At 33.1% G+C, this 21,942-nt stretch overlaps 1 protein-coding gene across 1 annotated transcript; it reads right to left on the bottom strand.

The window, feature by feature from the left end:
* Positions 1-1,499: 1,499 nt before the first annotated feature.
* Positions 1,500-10,546, bottom strand: RLT2 (Homeodomain-like transcriptional regulator). Its single transcript, XM_048090348.2, has 18 exons — positions 9,773-10,546; positions 9,113-9,601; positions 8,420-8,499; positions 7,779-8,192; positions 7,454-7,543; positions 7,216-7,380; positions 6,891-7,113; positions 6,550-6,650; positions 6,378-6,464; positions 6,147-6,281; positions 5,906-6,061; positions 5,393-5,602; positions 4,627-5,313; positions 4,025-4,552; positions 3,207-3,782; positions 2,997-3,101; positions 2,612-2,863; positions 1,500-2,520 (listed from the first exon to the last, which is right to left on the bottom strand). The coding sequence occupies exons 1-18, from the start codon at positions 9,915-9,917 to the stop codon at positions 1,711-1,713; spliced, it is 5,253 nt and encodes a 1,750-aa protein (XP_047946305.1). The 5' UTR covers positions 9,918-10,546; the 3' UTR covers positions 1,500-1,710.
* Between the last annotated feature and the right edge of the window lie 11,396 nt (positions 10,547-21,942).

Raw genomic sequence — 21,942 nt, 5'->3', positions numbered from 1 at the left:
AAAAATAATATCCTAGTCTATGTCTTTTTATTTTTATACAAATCTTAGTGTATGTCTAAACTTGTGCAAAAAATTCTAAGAGGTGAATTATTATAAAAAGGATTGATACTGTTGAAACGTTTTATAAATACACTAATTTCTAAAGAAAGAAATGGTACGAAGAAAACAATAATGTCCAAATAAAAACAAGCATACGGATGCTATGTTACTATCCACATATATGTGGCGAATAACTGACGACTGAGGAATATGCTTCAAAAAATGCTGTATTTTTCATTTTACCGTTTAATTAAGTTACATTCCCAAAGTGGTAATTTTTCTCTTTCTTAAAGTTGTGCATTTTTTAGATTTACTGTATATAGTAAGGTGTGGTTTGGTTCGAATCCAACTAGTGATTAATCTCCGATTTGGAACCGTCGGTTGGGGTTCGATATCGGAACCGACATTTGCAGTTGAAAATCATAACCGTGATCCCAGTTAAGCTGAACCGCATATGGTTCCATCAATCACCGAACCGGAATAGGAAGTTCCAAACCAAAATCATTGATTTTTCATGAGCATTACTAGTATAGTGACATATTATCAAGATAATCATGAGATGTTTCTCACTTGAAAAACGTCAATAATGTGGTCTTATTACTCCATCTATTTACGAAAAAGTATGGTCATATTCAACCGTCTATTAAGAGCATGAGGTTTCTATTTTTAAGCATAAACTATAGAGTTTAGTCAAATTCTAGTTGGTTACATAAAACTTGAAACCAGAATATTAAATCACAAAGCTTTTAACTATTTTCTATTGTCTCGTCTATACTTGTCACAATGTCTTTTGCATCAAAACGACTTTATTTTATTAAAATAATAGTAATAATTAATTTTTCTCTCTTTTTTTTTTCTTAACTAAGCAAGTTGTTTTGATAATGCACATCGTATTGTACATATACATTAAGAATTGAGAAAAATTAAAAGTTCATGATCTAAAATACTATCCAGAAAGTAAGTTACTTTGACTTTTAGGGACAATCTTGATTTATTAGAGTGCCCACTATAGTTGGCCGGGCCAAGCTATAAAATCGTGGCCAGGCTATCAACGCCCATGTTTTACGCTATGGTGAACATGCCCAAGCCACCAAATAATTTATTTTTTTCATTTTGTGTATATTTTAATTAAAAATGGGTATATTTATAAAATTTGTGTAGGAATGGGGTAAAAAAATTTCTATACTTATAGAATTAAGAAAAAAAAAATTGAAAATAGGGAGAGCCGCGGCTCGTGGCCGCTGCAATAGGAGAGCCGCGGCTCCCGCCCAAGAGCCGCGGCCAGGCCACGCGAGTGGCGCTCTCGTGGGCAACCCCCCGCCACAAATGCCCATGTTTCGTACTATAGGGAGCCGCGGCCGGGCCACGAGCCGCAACTCTCCTATAGTGGATGCTCTTAAAACACTCAAATAATTGAAATTTTTAAAGGTATGAAATCATAAAATAATTTCAGCTATGGATGGATGCATACTTCACTCATCCATTGATTTTAAGTATTTGAAACACAGAAAATTACACTACTTCATCAACTACGTTCCTTTAACAGTAAAACGTCGCCGTTTGATGCCTAACACTATCCAGTTATGGCTCCAAATAAAGGATGAGGTAGAATTATTGATTACAATTATACTACTGCATTGTAAGTATCTTCCTTTCTTGAGGTGCCAAACGTTAGTAACTGTACTCGGAGGAAGACGACGACAGCGATTCCCCGTCCGAGCTCCTCCCTGCATTCTCGACCCGCTCCTCGCCGGGAGACCGGTGTCCCTCTTCCTCTTGATAGTCGTCGTTGACGTATCCTTCGGCATAGTGTCCGTGTCCGTGTTCATCCACGCCATCGTCGACGTCTTCGTCTTCCTCGTCGTTGTATTCTTCGTCGTCGTAATCGACGCCGTCAGCGTCTTCGCCACGCTCGATGCCTTTCCCGTACTCGACATTCTCGACAAAATCCCCACTTTCCGCATAAAGGTCGCCAAATTCGTCGGCTGAAGCTCGACCATTCTCGATCCCGTGATCGTTGTCGTTATCGAACTCTGATCCTTCGGAGCTGCTAACATTCTCGGCGCCCTCGATTTCAACCGGGGTCGCTGCCAAATTCCAGTCGGCGTCTTCGTGCGCCTCCGCGGTATCATCGTCGCCGATAATGCCCTTGCTGCCTCTTTTGTTGAAAGCATTCCCAACCACTCTCGGAGCGGGCTTTTGTCGGCTTCTAATCGAGCGGCGGCCTTTCTTGCCACCTCGACCTCGTGCACGTGTCCGCCCTCTCCAACCCGGCAACTGTTTATACGGTTCCTCTTGAGCATTGGTAGCCGTCTTACCCAGCAATTTTCCTCCACGCGTGCGGCTCGGACCTTTTGGACGTCCCCGTCCTCGCTTGGCTCGGCCGTTTCGGAGATCTCCCCGGCCGTTATCCAGTCGAGATCCAGCTTGGGACGGAGTATCCACAGAACACCCAAGGGTAGAATACATTGGCGAAAAATTCTGGACGAGCAGGATGTTCGACACAGAGTTAAATTCAAGCGGGGGAGGACCGATAAATACCCTATTAGATCTATTAAGAAGAGATCCTTACATTGAAATAACCGTCTTTGTCGTTTTTCTGACAGCTTTCCTTCTGCTCGTGCGAATAGTAGATGGACGTATCAAGATCCATGAGCCGTAAAGCAACAGCAGGTGCAGTACGAGGCATCCATGGAGGTATCGGAACGACTCCAGGTCTTGATGAACTCTCTGCGACTTTGGAGGAACTCAATATCTCCGATGAGGTCTCGTAGCTCACCGACAAAAACTCCCTCTTGATGTTATCTTCCAGCAGCGTCAAGCACTGAGCAGCAAGACGACATTTAGTAAAGAAAAAGAGAGCATATACGCCATTATTTCGACATTAGATTCAACAATGCTGAATGAAATGAAACTCTTGTGTCGAGTGACGGTAAAGAATAAAGAACCAAAGAGACCTGAAGGAGTTCTTCCGCAGTCAACGCCGTATGCAACTTCCTGCCCCATGATTTTCTGTATTCGTCTGACCAGGCGGAATCTAGAGCATATGCGGGAATAGATGCCTGCAATGGCAGGAAGATGTAAGTCGAGAAAGCAGATTTAACCGAGTAAAAATAACTAATCAACAATTGATTTCTAGGCAATAAAAGAAAGGGGGAAGAAACAACCTCAATCGTAGCTAACTGAACTTTCAGCAATACGATTCTCGGGGGAAGAGAGAGGTCAAATAAGACGTCGACGTTCTTTCTGCATTTAGCAACATGCTCTGCAAAATCCGAAGTGTCATTTGAAGTGCAGCAGGTCACATGACAAAAAGGGCAGTGATTTTCCTCCCAAGAGTACAAGATACGGCAGCGGTTGCAAATTTCCAGCAGCTGCCGGCGCCACAACGTGCTGTGCTTCAATGCGCTGAATACATTCGAAGCGAAGCATTCTTTCCATATCCACTCAAAGTCCTTATATCTTTGATTTATGTCATTTTCTTCTGCTCCATTATTTACAAGATTTGCAGCAAGTGGCGTCGATTGTTCCGGAGAACATGACACATGGGCTAATCCCTTCGGAAAAGACAAGTCAAGTTTAACTTCCTTCCCGGCATCAACACGACTGTGTCTAGCAGAAAGTAAAGAAGAGTTTTTCCTAGCAGTTTCTTTGAAAGTTGGCCCAATATTTTGCAATACTGAATGCAAATGAGATTCTCTAGTTCCACGGACGTCCAAAGATGATAACAAAGCATCGAACCCCTACATTTCACACAAAAGACTATCTTGTCAACTAAAGTTGCAATCTTTTCCATCAATATAGCAGGAAAATACATGAACAATCCAAGATATTTGAACCCCTTGAAAAGATGACATCCTTTGTAAATTTATCGAACATACTTGAAGATTCCAGCAAGAATTATAAGTAACAAGACTCCAAACACGAGTGAGTCTCATCATGCTAAAAAAAAAAGTAAAAAGGTAAAGAAATGGTTTGCATATACCTCTTCAGAGTCGATAAGCCTCCAAACACCACTCTGCAACTCTACAAATATTCTGCCAGATCCAGGATCATTTCGAGAAAGTGATGCGACAAACTGCCAGTATCGATTGCATCTCCGATCCTGTCCAAGGGGCAAGGATCTATATGCGTAGATTTCCTCAGCCCGGTGACTAATACAAGCTTTCAGCTCTGATCGTGACTTTTCAGCAGCAATCATAGACTGCTGAAGCATCAAGTTTTCAGAAACCACAGAGAAGTCGGGCGTTAGAGGATTCTTTTCAGTAGCAATATAATGTTCTTCATTATGTTGATCATTCAAGTCAACCAGCTGGAAGTCGGGGTTCGCAGGCGAGGACTCGTTTTTCATAGGAACACTATTTAGTGGACTTCTCCTGTTCTCCATAACATGAGGAACACTAAGTTCAGCTCTGTGTACTTTTAAAATATGCTCCTCTTTCATTCGACGCTTATCAAGTTGCGCCTCAGCCCACATTTGCTTCTTTAATGCATTTGCAGCTTCCAGCCGTTCCTGGAAAGCTCTTAATCAAGTAGGAGAAAGAGAAGCAAAAGAGTATAATAATTTGTTCAGAACTCAAAACATACCTCCAAGGCAACGCGGATGGCATTTCCTTCATTTGCTACACCAATCAAGGCAACAAGAGCATTTAGACGCTCTTCGGTGCTGAGGTCGGCATACTCCCCTTCAGTGAGTCCCTGAATCCATGGTTCTCCAGGACTAGATTCATCGACCACACTGTCTTCAAGATCAGAGGCAGACACCTGAGAGTTAACCCCAACAACATCGACACATGGGGCACCCATTATTCCATTATCTTTGACCTCATCAACTGATTCGGTTAACATTGAACTGCTTTTCAAGAATGGTGTTTCCATCAACTCACTACAGGAATTGTCATTCTCATATCCAGAGATATCTTCAATTTTGTTTGTTTTGCTGGAAGGAGAAGCCTCCTTTTCGTTTGCCAAAGCATCCAAGTCATCAACATAAGGATCGTCGCCAATATCACTTTCAGAGTCTTGATCTCTGTCGAGGTCATCCTTTTCAACATCTGGTTCTTCCTCATCAACATTTCCATTTTGATGTACCCGAACTCTCTCTCTAGCTTCAGAGAGAAGCGTCTCTGCATCAATTGGATCCTTCCGATAAGGAGTGCGTACACAATAAGTTGAAGGAGCTGTTCTCTCGAATAATTTTGTGTCCCTTGACAGAGCAGCAGAAATAGATGCTTCTGGAGTTTTACTTGTTGTGAGATCCCGTAGACCGGATCTCTTCACGCAGAATGATATTTCTGGTCAGCAGCAAAACAAGATAATTGTACGGGTAAGAAAGCAAATAGAGACTGACTACCTGAATCCTTTCGGCAACTTCCAATATCGAAAGTCCCTTATCTCCCTCCAGTGAAAGAATATGAAATGCTGCGAATTTAACTGTTCCAGGAGTTAAGCGATGCCGAGATCTTCGAGAATTTGAGAAACCCCTTTCTTGCATAATGGAAATAGCATTCTCAGCAGCTTTCCCACTTCGTATATTGGATATTGTATCTGCAACATTATCACCCTGCAATTAACTAAAATAATTAGACTTTCATAAAAGCACGTACGAACCAAAGCCATTCCAAGGGTATTTTAAACTAAATTCTCGTTTTATTCTGCACACACTTGACACTCCTAAATTGACATTTCCTAATAAGGACAGTTACAGAAGCAGATAAAATTTGAATTTTTCACAGCTTCTTTATGGAAAACTAAAATATAAGACGTTTCACAAGAGATTTATACATATACACATGCAAAAGCAGGACTACGGAACAGCAGATAAGATTCGTATATATCAAGGTGTAGCAATATGAACAGGACATGCCTCACTGTCATTCTGGAAACATGCTTGTTTGATATCTGAATTCCTTAATTTTGGCCCAAAGCCTGCAGACAGAGCAAATTGCCGCAATACTTCAGGCCAAGTTACTGGATTAAGGTGGCGCTGCCAGCTAAGCAAGTCAAAACCCCAAGCATAAGCCTGTTATAGATAATCATATCATAACTAAGTTCTGACGCATCACAAAATCACAAGTAATTAGCATTATGCAGTGAGTAAAACAAACCCCTTCAACAATGTGTGGATGCCCCCCAACAGGGATGCCAGCAGAATTCGGGTCTGATGCTCTGCCAACGTCTCCAATGTCTTTAATAATGGATCTCATAAGAGCTATATGGATCTCACCCAACAACCTCGGGTCCTACAAGCATGGAGGATACAAATTTTTAAACTAAAAAATAAATCTACATCCTTCATATCACTTCGTAAGATTTGCAGAACGAATTTAAAAACTCACAGTATCATGCAGTGCATGAATGAATTCATCCAGGGTGAAAGGCCACAGACCAAGAACATCAGCAAAAGATATCAAGAATCTCCAAACCTACACAATTTACAGACTACGAACCTTGAGATATCTTCCTCAATAAATCAAATGAAATACAGTTCCACGGGAAGAGTTATCTCACCATAAGAAGATTACCAAGGTTCTCTTCCGAGTCACTCCAAGGCTGGACATGAAAGGGCCTCTTCAAGTGCACAGACTTGGGCGGATATTCTGGGAGTTTATCTAAAGAGTGGAAGTTCGCAAGTCACTCAAAAAAACGATACTACTACTATATAAAATAATGGCCTTGAAGCAAGTACATCAAAGAAGATTGCAGCAACTCAAGAAGAATGTATGAAGTTTCGATAACAACTATGTACAGAAAAAAGGACTTTTTCATACTTTTCCATATGTACGTCAATACCATGACTAATATAGATAAGATAAGATGAGGATAACACTGGGGTACGTCAATCTTAATACCTTTGAGCAAATCAAGGTTCTGTAAAGTTTCACTGTCGAGGGCCAAAATTGAGGGCAATCCCATACTCAAGGCTGCTAGTTCCATGAGTTCCAACTTTTCATCCTCAATCAGTTCCACAGATTCTTTGGCAATTCTGCGAGCAGCGGCCCTGGTATTAGCAGCTTTGAGTTTTGCCGCCTCCTTCTCCTTGCGCCTTTCCTTTTTCAGCCTCATCTTTTCTGCCTGTGACAGTGGATAGTAGAAATGATTCAGAACTCTTACTAGCTGCACAAATGATCAAGGAAAGCAAACTATAAGTTCGCAAAAAGAATATGGACGACTAACTTTGATATACTCCTTTTGTAAAAATTTCTCTCTTCTTTCCATTTCACGCCTTTGCTCCCTTTGGCATCTCTCCTCTTCACGCTGCTTTTCACGCAACAGTCTTTCCTCCTCCTTCCGCCGTTCCCGATCTTGCCGTTCCATCTCTTTCCTCATTTGTTCTTCTCTCTACGGAATAATGTATACACTTATCAGCAAAGTACAAGATACAGAAAGGCAAAATAATTAGCTGCGGCGATACCTTTCTCCTCATAATGTCCTGTTTCTCCATCTCCTTACGGATCCTTTTCTCATGAGCTTCAACTTCTTTGGCTATTCTAGCCTCTTCAGCCTGAAACGTATCATGCGAGAAAATGCTGAAAATAGGAATCCAATACTTCGGCAATCAATAACTCAATTCTGAACTGATCATGTCATGCCAAAGAGACTACAGATAAAGGTCATATGGCATAATTGCAATTTGTTATGTTAGAAGAAACCACTAATATTGCATCTCCACTCTCCAGTGAAACAGTATAATTACACGAATGATAAATAAGAAAACCAATAACTATATAAAAGAGCACCTTGCGTTTCCTCTCCAACCTCTCAGGGTCCAGCACAGCACGCCTCTCTGGTGTCGTAATCTGATTATCAAATCCACTACCTGGATGAACGAAAAGCTGAGAATCAATGTTGGCATTGACCACAGGAGCTGTTAGAGGACCAAGATCAACTTCTCCAGGAGCTGGAGACGAGTGTGCTTCATGCCTGGCTTGCTGAGGCAAAAGACTCAAACTTGGCATTTGGCCTTGAAGATATCCAGATGCCCCTTGCTCATTGCTACGTATCATAGGTCTCCCAGTAGGTAATGGCACTCGAGAATTCAGAACATCAGAGGGTGAACCATAATAATGTGGCGCAACTCTTTCGTAAGGGTCATTTATTGCCGACGGCTTTTCAGGGAGAAATTGGTATTCAAGGAGAGCCCTAGAGGCACCCTGATAAGTTGGACTTTTAGTTCCCAAAAGTATTTGTATTATGGTTGAAATAAACAGATGCAATTAAAGAAAAAAAGGTACTACAACATATTTCTCTAAAAAATTGATAACTTTAATACAAAGGATGGTGGCAAGTATAGTAAGGATGAAAAAAAAGTCTTAGATTCGGCAGTAATTTTTATAACAGGAGAACTTTTAACCAAATAGGTCTCCAAAGGATCCCTGACCTTGATTGGTTTAGCATCGATCCTCTCATATAAGTGGGCATCATAGGATTGCCCAGCTCGATTTTGTTGGTCTGATGTAACTGTTACATGAGAAAATTTGTTAGGCTACTTCGGTAAGAAATTGTTCAGGCATCCAATGCATATAATACATAATACTGTATGTGTAAGCTTGAAAAGTATAGAGAAAAATCTTCATTTCACTATCACTCCAAATTTTTTCGTTTCTGTTAATCCTTATAAGATCATATTGTTTATCCATGACCATACATACTTAAGATTGAAATTCTTGGAACACCCTGCTAGAAGAAATACGGTACTCCCTATGGCATCCCTCTCCTTGCAGTCAAAGGTACCTACAAACGAGAGAATACATTTGTCTCTAACTTTAACAACGGAATATTATCCCACCAAACTTATCACTCAACAAGGAACTACTAGCAAATAGCTCCTTAAAATGACCTTTTTCTGGTTCTCCCATCATATAATTATGTTATTTCACTATAGAAAGTTCTAAAATCATTTGATCATTGGGATAAAATAAAAAAGAATATGCTATCAAAATCAAGTGAAGGATAATAAAAACCAGAGAAATAACTAAAGTATTGAGTATAGACATTGGGAAAAAAATCTGAATTTTCCCTAACATATGTGAATGTTGAAATAAACCCAAGTCACCAAGTGAGAGATATATACCAATAGGAGCACCAAAGGCGCCAGGTGGCAACGGATCAAACTCCATCCCAAGAATTGGCCCGTCGTCCCTAAGTGGCTCCCCTAACTGTGCTTCCACAAACTTAATCGCTCTTTGCTCAGAGATCGCTAGTGCCGGTTCATAGTATCTCCTCATGGATGGCAAATCCGTCGACATCCTCGGGACAGCAGTCCCAGCCTTATGAGCCACTCGTTGCTGCTGCTGCTGCGGCTCAACATTCCCAAAAAGACTCAAACCCGAGCGAGGCTCACTTGCCACATCACCGCTGCTGCTAACCACCTTCTCGTGCACAATCCCACTAGAGAACTCGGCAACTGCAGGCGCGACGCTGCCCTTTTTCTGCCTCTTCTCCGCGGATGGCTTCCGGTCCTTCAACCTCCGGTGACAGAACCACATTTGCAGCTGCCGATCAGTCAGCCCCAATTCGACCGAGAGCTCCGCCCGCAACGTTTCCGATGGATACGTCTCAACTACACCCACAGATCACAAAGCCATTTCACACAATTCAGCACACAAACACACATAAAAAAGGCATCTTTCTTAACTATACATAGCAAGTTCCATTTTTGTAAATTAAATCATTATAAATTATAAATACTTGAATTATCCACATAGAGAAAAACAAGCAAAACAAAACTCACTAGCATATGTTTTTTCAAGAACTTCCAACTGAGAAGGAGTCTTCATTTTCCGCTTCACCTTCACCTCCCCCTCTCCCTCCGGCGAGTTCTTCTTCGCCGCCCCCACACTTTCCCCACCACCACCACCTCCCTCATCAACCTCCATTCCACCAAACAACGCAAAATCAGAGCTCAAAAAAGATCAGCAACTAAAAAATCCCCCTCCATTCAACAAATTAAATTAGGGCTTGCAAAAATCAGCTCAGAAAAGGGGCATTTCGATACAATTGGAACCGGAACTCGCGAAAATTGGAATTTCCCCCAATTTCTCTCTCTCTCTCTCTAGACAGCCTATCGATTAATGGTAGAAAAAAAATCGAGTTTGACAAAGATGTGCGGTGACGATTTGGAGAATACCGATTAATAAAATACACCAATTAATTACTGCTGCTACTACTCATACGAATACAGTACTGAGCAAAAACCCTATAATAATAATTAAAGTTGCGATTTTTCTTGTTTGCTTTGGTGGTGGTGTAGGGATAAAGCAACAAAAAGAGTACGAGTTGCGAATTCAAAGAGGAAAATACAGGTGAAATAATAAACCCACGAACAATAATTCCCATCACAACTCTCTCTCTCTCTTTCTTTATTTCTGTTTGTTTTTAGTTTGGAACAATTAAATTGAAAATTCAGGTGAATTTATCGAGTGTGATGCTGTAAAAAAATTAAATTGAAATGCTTGTGTGTGTGTTTGTATGTGTTTTAGAGAGAGAAGTTTGATTCAGAGATGGATTTTGGGGTTTCTGGATTTCTGGTTTTTCTTCTCTCTAGATTTTCTCCACCTTTCTGTACGGGTCAACTGTTTGGGTACGGTGATTCGGGTCGGGTTGGAATGGTGACGCGGGATTTGGCGTTTGGTTTTCACGCGCGGGGGGTTTGTGGGGGTGGATGTGGAGTTTGGGTTGCACGCGCTGCTGCGGGAGGTGGAGGAGATTCTGAGTTGAATGTACTTTATTTGAGACATGAGAGAAGGGTGGGGCCGGCTTATCCACAATTTATCGCTCTATATATTTTTGTGAATCAAATAGTCAATGAATATATTGGAGTAAAAGAGATTGAGTTTAAAGGTAAAAATTAATTGAATGGGTGATATTTTAAGTTGTGGAAATATGAATAAATGTGTGTTAATTAATTTTGATATATATAATGATTGTGTTTTTTAAAAAAGAATTTAAGTTGAATAAAATTTTTTAACTTACTTTAATTTATTTAAAGTGAAAATAAATTAAATTTATTCATAAATATGCTTTGTGCATACGGTTACAGTATGAATGCGTATTGATGATGATAGTGACGATATTAGAAAAAGTAAACTGAAACGACAAACTTTTAGGTATTATAAGACAATAATTAATAAATGATAGTAATTAATTTCGATACGTACAATAATTTTTTTTAATTTTTAAATTTAGGTTTAATAAAAAAATCTAACTAACTTTTAATTTATTTAAAGTGAAAATAAATTCGATTTATTCAATGAAAATGCTTTGTGCGGAAGTTATAGTGTGAATGCGTATTAATTTCGATACATATAATGCGGATGGTTAAAAAAGTAAACTAAAGCGACAAATTTTGATGTATTAAGCGGCAATAACTAATAAATGATACTACTCCTTCCGTCCCGCAATAGAAGTCCTATTTAGTTATGGTATGTGTTTTAAGAAATATAAAGAAAAGTGGTTGAATAAGTTAGTGGAATTTAGGTCTCACTTATATATATATATATATTAGTTTTATAATAAAATGTGAGTGAAATAAGTTGGTAGGATGTGAGGTATAATTACCATTTATGATCACAGTGAAATATGGCTCTTATTTTGGGACGAACCGAAATGGCAAATGCGTAGTATTATTGAAGATAATAGTAACAATATCCTATTAAAAAAAGTAAACTAAAACGACAAATTTTGAGGTATTAAGAGGTAATATCTAATAAATGATATTACTCCCTCCATCCAGCAATTGGAGTCATATTTAGTTATGGCACCAGTTTTAAGAAATGTAAAGAAAAGTGGATTGAATAAATTGGTGGAATGTGAGGTCTACTTGCCATTTATGGTAAAAGTGAAATACGACTCTTATTGCGAGACAAACCAAAATGACAAAATATGACTCTTATTATAGGACGGAGGGAGTATATGACAAGGTTCCGGATTTTTTACTTAGCTGGGACTAATGGCATCATTGACAATATTGTGAGTCCATATATATTTTTAAATTAAAGAGATTAAAATTTTTAGGTCATGAATGAATATTTCAAATTGAGAAAATACAAATGAATATGTACTTTGTTTGAATCAATTTAGATACGTGCAACGATTGTGCTTTTTCGTGCACATTTTAAAATGTTTTGGGTGGACGGTTATAGTGTGAATGCCACATTATTGATGATAATATAATAGTATCCTATTAAAAAAGTAAACTAAAAAGACAAATAATGAGGTAATAGGGTAATAACTAATAAATGATAGTAGTATTCGACAAGATTCGGGGTTTTTTACTTGCCAAGACAAAGGTCATCATGAACAACGTTATGAGTCTGTAAATATTTTTAAATTAAAGAGATTAAAATTTTTGGGTCAAATTAATTGAATGAGTATTTCAAATTGAGGAAATACAAATGAATATGTATCAATTAAATTTGATACATATAATGATTGTGGATTTTTTTATTTTAAAATTAAATTTAATAAAAAAATATAACTAACTTTTAATTTATTTAAAATGAAAATATATTAGATTTATTCAATAGAAATTCTTTGTGTCGACGGTTAGAGTGTGAATGCGTAGTATTATTGATGATAATAGTAATAATATCCTATTAAAAAAAGTAAACTAAAACGATAAATGTTGAGGTATTAAGAGGCAATAACTAATAAATGATATTCAACAAGGTTTTGGATATTTCCCGAAATTAAAAATTATTTTGGCCTTTACTCTTTTAATAATCGAACTGGGCAAAAAAAGAAAAAACACATAGGGCCCATTAGTTAATAATTTATTAATTTTCCTTAATTATTATATGACGTAGTTTCAACAGCAGACATTGTGATATCATAAACGCGTCAAAAACTGACGACATCATTGACAACGTTGTGGGTCCATATAATCTTTTAAATTAAAGAGTTTAAAATATTTGGGTCAAATTAATTGGATGAGTATTTCAAATTGAGAAAATACAAATGAATACGTATTTCGTATTAATCAATTTAGATGTGCAATGATTGTGCTTTTTCGTGCACATTTTGAAATTTGAAAATTAACAAAATAATTTAATTTATTTAAAGTTAGAATTGACTAGATTTAATTTATTTATTCTATTAAAAAAGTAAACTAAAGCGACAAATTTTGAGGTATTAAGAGGCAATAACTAATAAATGAAAGAGTAGCGGAGTGATTAATTTCGATAAGTATAATGATTGTTTTTTTTTAATTTTCAAATTTAAGTTTAATAAAAAAATTTAACTAAATTTTAATTTATTTAAGGTAAAATAATTTAGATTTATTCAATAAAAATTCTTTGTGTGGACGGTTACAGTGTGAATGCGTATTGATGATAATAGTAACAATATTCTATTAAAAAAAGTAAACTAAAACGATAAATTTTAAGGTATTAAAAGACAATAACTAATAAATGACAGTAAATAATTTTGATGCGTATAATGATTTTTTTTATTTTTAAATTTAATTTCAAAAATTATCTTAGGATATCCCCGGGAACTGTGATTTTCGATATTTCCGATTAAAATCAGAGTAAATAGTAGGTCCCGAAATTAAAAATTATTTTGGCCTTTACTCTTTTAATAATCGAAGTGGGCAAAAAAAGAAAAAACACATAGGTGTTAATAATTTATTAATTTTCCTTAATTATTATATGACGTAGTTTCAACAGCAGACATTGTGATATCATAAACGCGTCAAAAACTGACGACATCATTGACAACGTTGTGGGTCCATATAATCTTTTAAATTAAAGAGAATAAAATTTTTGGGTCAAATTAATTGGATGAGTATTTCAAATTGAGAAAATACAAATGAATATGTATTTCGTATTAATCAATTTAGATGTGCAATGATTGTGCTTTTTCGTGCACATTTTGAAATTTGAAAATTAACAAAATAATTTAATTTATTTAAAGTTAGAGTTGACTAGATTTAATTTATTTATTCTATTAAAAAAGTAAACTAAAGCGACAAATTTTGAGGTATTAAGAGGCAATAACTAATAAATGAAAGAGTAGCGGAGTGATTAATTTCGATATGTATAATGATTGTTTTTTTTTTAATTTTCAAATTTAAGTTTAATAAAATAATTTAACTAAATTTTAATTTATTTAAAGTAAAATAATTTAGATTTATTCAATAAAAATTCTTTGTGTGGACGTTTACGGTGTGAATGCGTATTGATGATAATAGTAACAATATTCTATTAAAAAAAGTAAACTAAAACGACAAATTTTAAGGTATTAAAAGATAATAACTAATAAATGATAGTAATTAATTTCGATGCGTATAATGATTTTTTTTATTTTTAAATTTAATCTCAAAAATTATCTTAGGATATCCCCGGGAACTGTGATTTTCGATATTTCCGAGTAAAATTAGAGTAAATAGTAGGTCCCGAAATTAAAAATTATTTTAGCCTTTACTCTTTTAATAATCGAAGTGGGCAAAAAAAGACAAAACACATAGGGCCCATGTGTTAATAATTTATTAATTTTCCTTAATTATTATATGACGTTGTTTCAACAGCAGACATTGTGACATCAAAAACGCGTCAAAAATATTCTGTATCGTAGTGATTTGAAATTTGTTTGGTGCTTGCGAATTAAAAAAATCCAAAATTAAAAATAAAACAATATAAAGTTTCCGAAAATATGTTAAATTTGCGTTATAATTTACATATTAATTTTGTGGACATAATTAGACATTTTCAAAAATTATCTTAGGATATCCCCGGGAACTGTGATTTTCGATATTTCCGAGTAAATCAGAGTAAATAGTAGGTCCCGAAATTAAAAATTATTTTGGCCTTTACTCTTTCAATAATTTCGAAGTAGGGGAAAAAAAGAAAAAAACACATGGGGCCCATCTGTTAATAATTTATTAATTTTCCTTAATTATTATATGACGTAGTTTCAACAGCAGACATTGTGATATAAAATAATTTAGATTTATTCAATAAAAATGCTTTGTGTGGACGGTTACAGTGTGAATGCGTATTGATGATAATATTAACAATATTCTATTAAAAAAAGTAAACTAAAACGACAAATTTTAAGGTATTAAAAGACAATAACTAATAAATGACAGTATTTAATTTCGATATGTCTAATGATTTTTTTATTTTTAAATTTAAGTTTAACAAAAAAAATTAACTACCTTTCAATTTATTTATGTAAAGTGTAAATAAATTTGATTTATTCAATGAAAATGCTTTGTGCGGACGGTTATAGTGTGAATGCGTAGTATTATTGATGATAATCGTAATAATATCTTATTAAAAAAAGTAAACTAAAACGACAAATGTTGAGGTATGAAGAGGCAATAACTAATAAATGATATTCAACAAGGTTTTGGATTTTTTACTTAGTTGAGACTTGAGACTGACGACATCATTGACAACGTTGTGGGTCCATATAATAATCTTTTAAATTAAAGAGTTTAAAATTTTTGGGTCAAATTAATTGGATGAATATTTCAAATTGAGAAAATACAAATGAATATGTATTTCGTATTAATCAATTTAGATGTGCAATGATTGTGCTTTTTCGTGCACATTTTGAAATTTGAAAATTAACAAAATAATTTAATTTATTTAAAGTTAGAGTTGACTAGATTTAATTTATTTATTCTATTAAAAAAGTAAACTAAAGCGACAAATTTTGAGGTATTAAGAGGCAATAACTAATAAATGAAAGAGTAGCGGAGTGATTAATTTCGATATGTATAATGATTGTTTATTTTTTAATTTTCAAATTTAAGTTTAATAAAATAATTTTACTAAATTTTAATTTATTTAAAGTAAAATAATTTAGATTTATTCAATAAAAATTCTTTGTGTGGACGTTTACGGTGTGAATGCGTATTGATGATAATAGTAACAATATTCTATTAAAAAAAGTAAACTAAAACGACAAATTTTAAGGTATTAAAAGACAATAACTAATAAATGATAGTAATTATTCGATTTAATGATTTTTTTATTTTTAAATTTAATCTCAAAAATTATCTTAGGATATCCCCGGGAACTGTGATTTTCGATATTTCCGAGTAAAATTAGAGTAAATAGTAGGTCCCGAAATTAAAAATTATTTTGGCCTTTACTCTTTTAATAATCGAAGTGGGCAAAAAAAGACAAAACACATAGGGCCCATGTGATAATAATTTATTAATTTTCCTTAATTATTATATGACGTTGTTTCAACAGCAGACATTGTGACATCAAAAACGCGTCAAAAATATTCTGTATCGTAGTGATTTGAAATTCGTTTGGTGCTCGCGAATTAAAAAAAAATCCAAAATTAAAAATAAAACAATATAAAGTTTCCGAAAATATATTAAATTTGCGTTATAATTTACATATTAATTTTGTGGACATAATTAGACATTTTCAAAAATTATCTTAGGATATCCCCGGGAACTGTGATTTTCGATATTTCCGAGTAAAATCAGAGTAAATAGTAGGTCCCGAAATTAAAAATTATTTTGGCCTTTACTCTTTCAATAATTTCGAAGTAGGGAAAAAAATGAATAAAACACATGGGGCCCATCTGTTACTAATTTATTAATTTTTCTTAATTATTATATGACGTAGTTTCAACAGCAGACATTGTGATATAAAATAATTTAGATTTATTCAATAAAAATGCTTTGTGTGGACGGTTACAGTGTGAATGCGTATTGATGATAATATTAACAATATTCTATTAAAAAAAGTAAACTAAAACGACAAATTTTAAGGTATTAAAAGACAATAACTAATAAATGACAGTATTTAATTTCGATATGTCTAATGATTTTTTTATTTTTAAATTTAAGTTTAACAAAAAAATTAACTACCTTTCAATTTATTTATGTAAAGTGAAAATAAATTTGATTTATTCAATGAAAATGCTTTGTGCGGACGGTTATAGTGTGAATGCGTAGTATTATTGATGATAATCGTAATAATATCTTATTAAAAAAAGTAAACTAAAACGACAAATGTTGAGGTATGAAGAGGCAATAACTAATAAATGATATTCGACAAGGTTTTGGATTTTTTAATTTTTTACTTAGTTGAGACTTGAGAGTGACGACATCATTGACAACGTTGTGGGTCCATATAATCTTTTAAATTAAAGAGTTTAAAATTTTTGGGTCAAATTAATTGGATGAGTATTTCAAATTGAGAAAATACAAATGAATATGTATTTCGTATTAATCAATTTAGATGTGCAATGATTGTGCTTTTTCGTGCACATTTTGAAATTTGAAAATTAACCAAATAATTTAATTTATTTAAAGTTAGAGTTGACTAGATTTAATTTATTTATTCTATTAAAAAAGTAAACTAAAGCGACAAATTTTGAGGTATTAAGAGGCAATAGCTAATAAATGAAAGAGTAGCAGAGTGATTAATTTCGATATGTATAATGATTGTTTTTTTTTTAATTTTCAAATTTAAGTTTAATAAAAAAAATTTAACTAAATTTTAATTTATTTAAAGTAAAATAATTTAGATTTATTCAATAAAAATTCTTTGTGTGGACGGTTAGTGTGAATGCGTATTGATGATAATAGTAACAATATTCTATTAAAAAAAGTAAACTAAAACGACAAATTTTAGGGTATTAAAAGACAATAACTAATAAATGATAGTAATTAATTTCGATGCGTATAATGATTTTTTTATTTTTAAATTTAATTTCAAAATTTATCTTAGGATATCCCCGAGAACTGTGATTTTCGATATTTCCGAGTAAAATCAGAATAAATAGTAGGTCCCGAAATTAAAAAATTATTTTGGCCTTTACTCTTTTAATAATCGAAGTGGGGAAAAAAAGAAAAAACACATAGGGCCCATGTGTTAATAATTTATTAATTTTCCTTAGTTATTATATGACGTAGTTTCAACAGCAGACATTGTGATATCAAAAATGCGTCAAAAACTGACGACATCATTGACAACGTTGTGGGTCCATATAATCTTTTAAATTAAAGAGTTTAAAATTTTTGGGTCAAATTAATTGGATGAGTATTTCAAATTGAGAAAATACAAATGAATATGTATTTCGTATTAATCAATTTAGATGTGCAATGATTGTGCTTTTTCGTGCACATTTTGAAATTTGAAAATTAACCAAATAATTTAATTTATTTAAAGTTAGAGTTGACTAGATTTAATTTATTTATTCTATTAAAAAAGTAAACTAAAGCGACAAATTTTGAGGTATTAAGAGGCAATAACTAATAAATGAAAGAGTAGCGGAGTGATTAATTTCGATATGTATAATGATTGTTTTTTTTTAATTTTCAAATTTAAGTTTAATATTAAAAATTAACTAAATTTTAATTTATTTAAAGTAAAATAATTTAGATTTATTCAATAAAAATGCTTTGTGTGGACGGTTAAAGTGTGAACGCGTATTGATGATAATAGTAACAATATTCTATTAAAAAAAGTAAACTAAAACGACAAATTTTAAGGTATTAAAAGACAATAACTAATAAATGATAATAATTAATTTCGATGCGTATAATGATTTTTTTTTTAATTTTTTAATTTAAGTTTAACAAATAATTTAACTAACTTTTAATTTATTTATAGCAAAAATTATCACACCCCAACCAACCCTTTGTCGTATATTCTAATTATATAAATATGAAATTTTTAACCAATTAACCTACATGTAAAATTCATAAAACATCCATATAATATAAACTCAAACATCAACATTAATCTGTTTCATATTTCAAAACATTTTTAATTGTATTGAGACTCTCTCTCCACTCTATATGTTATACATTGGTCTACATACAAAATGATGAGGAGGAGAAGGTTGCTATAATGCGTCAGCCGCCGATCCTGATAACACGTGGAGTTTCTAAAACTCATATCAACTAAAACATCAGCGATATCTTTACCTGAAAAATATTAGTAGTTTATATGAGCCACAACTTAGTGTATATAAATCTTACCTTTAATTCCACAGTCCAAACAATCAATTATATTCTTTAACCAATATATATAACAATAACCAACAAATATTAGAAACAATTTCATATACATATGCATATCCCACTCTGTTCAGTTTATTATTCTGTGACAAATCAAGCCTAACATCTGCTCGGGATTCCATTGTATCTGACCCGTAGGTCTCATTGCCATTGTATACATATATATGACCCGAAGGTACATTGCCATTGTATATATATGATCCGTAGGTCCATTGCCATTGATATCAGACTCAGGGCATGACTGTCACAGATCTTCTTTAATCCAATGATTCAAATAATTCCAAAACCATGTGCAAACATATCAATTGCATCAATTGCATATTTCTATCATATTCCACCATTGATATCAAATAACACATAATCATATCATATAGTCCAATTATTCACTTTATATAAATACCTAGCAAGAAGCACATAAAACATGTAAAATTAAAAGTGTGATTTATACACACCTGGACACGATAGGTTAGTTAATTGAGCTCCTGTATCCATCTACTAATTTACCCCTCAATCCTAACTATATAAGCTCAAACTATGTATTTAATTTTTCCAGCTCTTATACTCTCTGCAATCCGGCTTCTTTTCCTCTAAAATAATTTCCCAAGCCTATTTGTATACATAACATCGTATATTGAAATTGAGAAGATGTATAACATAGACAAGTGTTCATTTTAGTAACTAGGCCACATATATAATTTTGATGACTAATCTTTTTTTTTAAATTATTTTATTTTATTATTTCTCTAGTAATTAGTAGGTATACTAAACATATAGTATATCCTATACAATAAAACCATTTAAAAAATATATATAGGAATTAAAGTTGTACGTATATAGTTTTCCATATACACACATTTAAATTATATTGCATTAAAATATAACTAAATAGTGCACATATATATACAAAGTAGATTTCTGTACTGACTATTTATACATGTATAAAACGCATGAGACATAATTAAGTTAGTCATCTAACTTTATAATTATGTTTAGCCTGTATATAAACAATTTTATTTATTACTATTAAAATAAAACAAAATAAAAAAAAATATTCTTAGGATATCAGCTAAATATGTATATTATGCCTTCACAATAAAATATGCAATAATGCAAAATGATGCAAGTTTCGGGTTAGGGATGTCACAAAAATAAATTCGATTTATTCAATGAAAATGCTTTGTGCGGACGGTTACAGTGTGAATACATAGTATTATTGATGATAATACTACTAATATTCTATTAAAAAAGTAAACTAAAGCGACAAATTTTGAGGTATTAAGAGGCAATAACTAATAAATAATAGAGTACCGGAGTGATTAATTTCGATACTTATAATGTTTGTTTTTTTTAATTTTTAAATTTAAGGTTAATAAAAAAAATTTAACTAAATTTTAATTTATTTTCTTTAAAATAATTTAGATTTATTCAATAAAAATGCTTTGTGTGGACGGTTATAGTGTGAATGCGTATTGATGATAATAGTAACAATATTCTATTAAAAAAAGTAAACTAAAACGACAAATTTGGAGGTATTATAAGGCAATAACTAATAAATGATAGTAGTAATTAATTTCGATACGCATAATGTTTTTTCCAATTTTTAAATTTAAATTTAATAAAAAAATTTAACTAACTTTCAATGTATTTAAAGTGAAATAAATTATAAAAATGCTTTGTGTGGACGGTTATAGTGTGAATGCGTATTGATTAATATATTAAAAAGGTAAACTAAAGCGACAAATTTTGATGTATTAAGAGGCAATAACTAATAAATGATATTACTCCCTCTGTCCCATAATGCAAGTCCTATTTAGTTATGGCACGTGTTTTAAGTAGGTTGAATAAGTTAGTGGAATTTAGGTATCACTTATATATTAGTTTTATAATAAAATGTGAGTGGAATAGGTTGGTAGAATGTGAGATCTACTTACCATTTATGATAAAAGTGAAATAGAACTCTTATTGTGGGACGGAGGGAGTAATTAATTTCGATACACATAATGATTGTTTTTTTTTTAATTTTAAATTTAAGTTTAATAATAAAAATTAACTAACTTTAAATTTATCTGACGTGAAAATAAATTCTATTTATTCAATAAAAATGCTTTGCGTGGACGGTTACAATGTGAATGCGTATTATTATTGATGATAATAGTAATAATATTCTAAGTAAACTAAAACGACAAATTTTGAGGTGTTAAGAGGTAATAACTAATAAATGATGTTACTTCCTCCGTCTAGCAATTGGAGTCATATTTAGTTATGGCACCAGTTTTAAGAAAAGTAAATAAAAGTAGATTGAATAAGTTGGTGTAATTTGGGTCTCACTTATATATATTAGCTTATAATAAAATGTGAGGACTAAGTTGGTGGAATGTGGGGTCTACTTACTATTTGTGGTAAAAGTGAAATATGACTCTTATTGTGAGACGAACCAGAATGGTAAAATATGACTCTTATTATAGGACGAAGGGAGTATATGACAAGGTTCCGGATTCTTTAGTTAGCTGAGACTAAGGGCATCTTCGACAATATTGTGAGTACATATATATTTTTAAATTAAACAGATTAAAATTTTTGGGTCAAATTAATTGAATGAGTATTTCAAATTGAGAAAATACAAAGGAATATGTACTTTGTTTGAATCAATTTTTAGATACGTGCAACGATTATGCTTTTTTCGTGCACATTTTAAAATTTGAAATTAACAAAATAATTTAATTAAATTTTAATTTATTTAAAGTTAAAGTAGACTAGATTTATCTATTAAAATGATCTTGAAAAAAGTAAACTAAAACGACACACAATGAGATATTACGAGGTAATAGCTAATAACTAAAATTGGACAATGTTTCACGGTTATTACTTAACTTAGGCCAAGGGCATCATCGACAACGCGTACGGTT

Source organism: Salvia hispanica, chromosome 4 (assembly GCF_029641045.1).
Source record: "Salvia hispanica isolate PSC_SH4W2 chromosome 4, Shi_PSC_v1, whole genome shotgun sequence".
NCBI lineage: Eukaryota > Viridiplantae > Streptophyta > Magnoliopsida > Lamiales > Lamiaceae > Salvia > Salvia hispanica.
Note: the sequence above shows the minus strand (reverse complement) of the source record. Positions and strands in the feature narration are given on the sequence as shown.

Excerpts from the sequence above, each read along its gene's own strand:
- RLT2 (XM_048090348.2), bottom strand. The coding sequence starts at position 9,917 with ATGGAGGTTGATGAGGGAGGTGGTGGTGGTGGGGAAAGTGTGGGGGCG. Across the intron at positions 7,544-7,778 it reads GGTTGGAGAGGAAACGCAAG|GCTGAAGAGGCTAGAATAGC; the intron begins GTGCTCTTTTAT and ends GATACGTTTCAG. Across the intron at positions 6,651-6,890 it reads GAACCTTGATTTGCTCAAAG|ATAAACTCCCAGAATATCCG; the intron begins GTATTAAGATTG and ends TCCACTCTTTAG.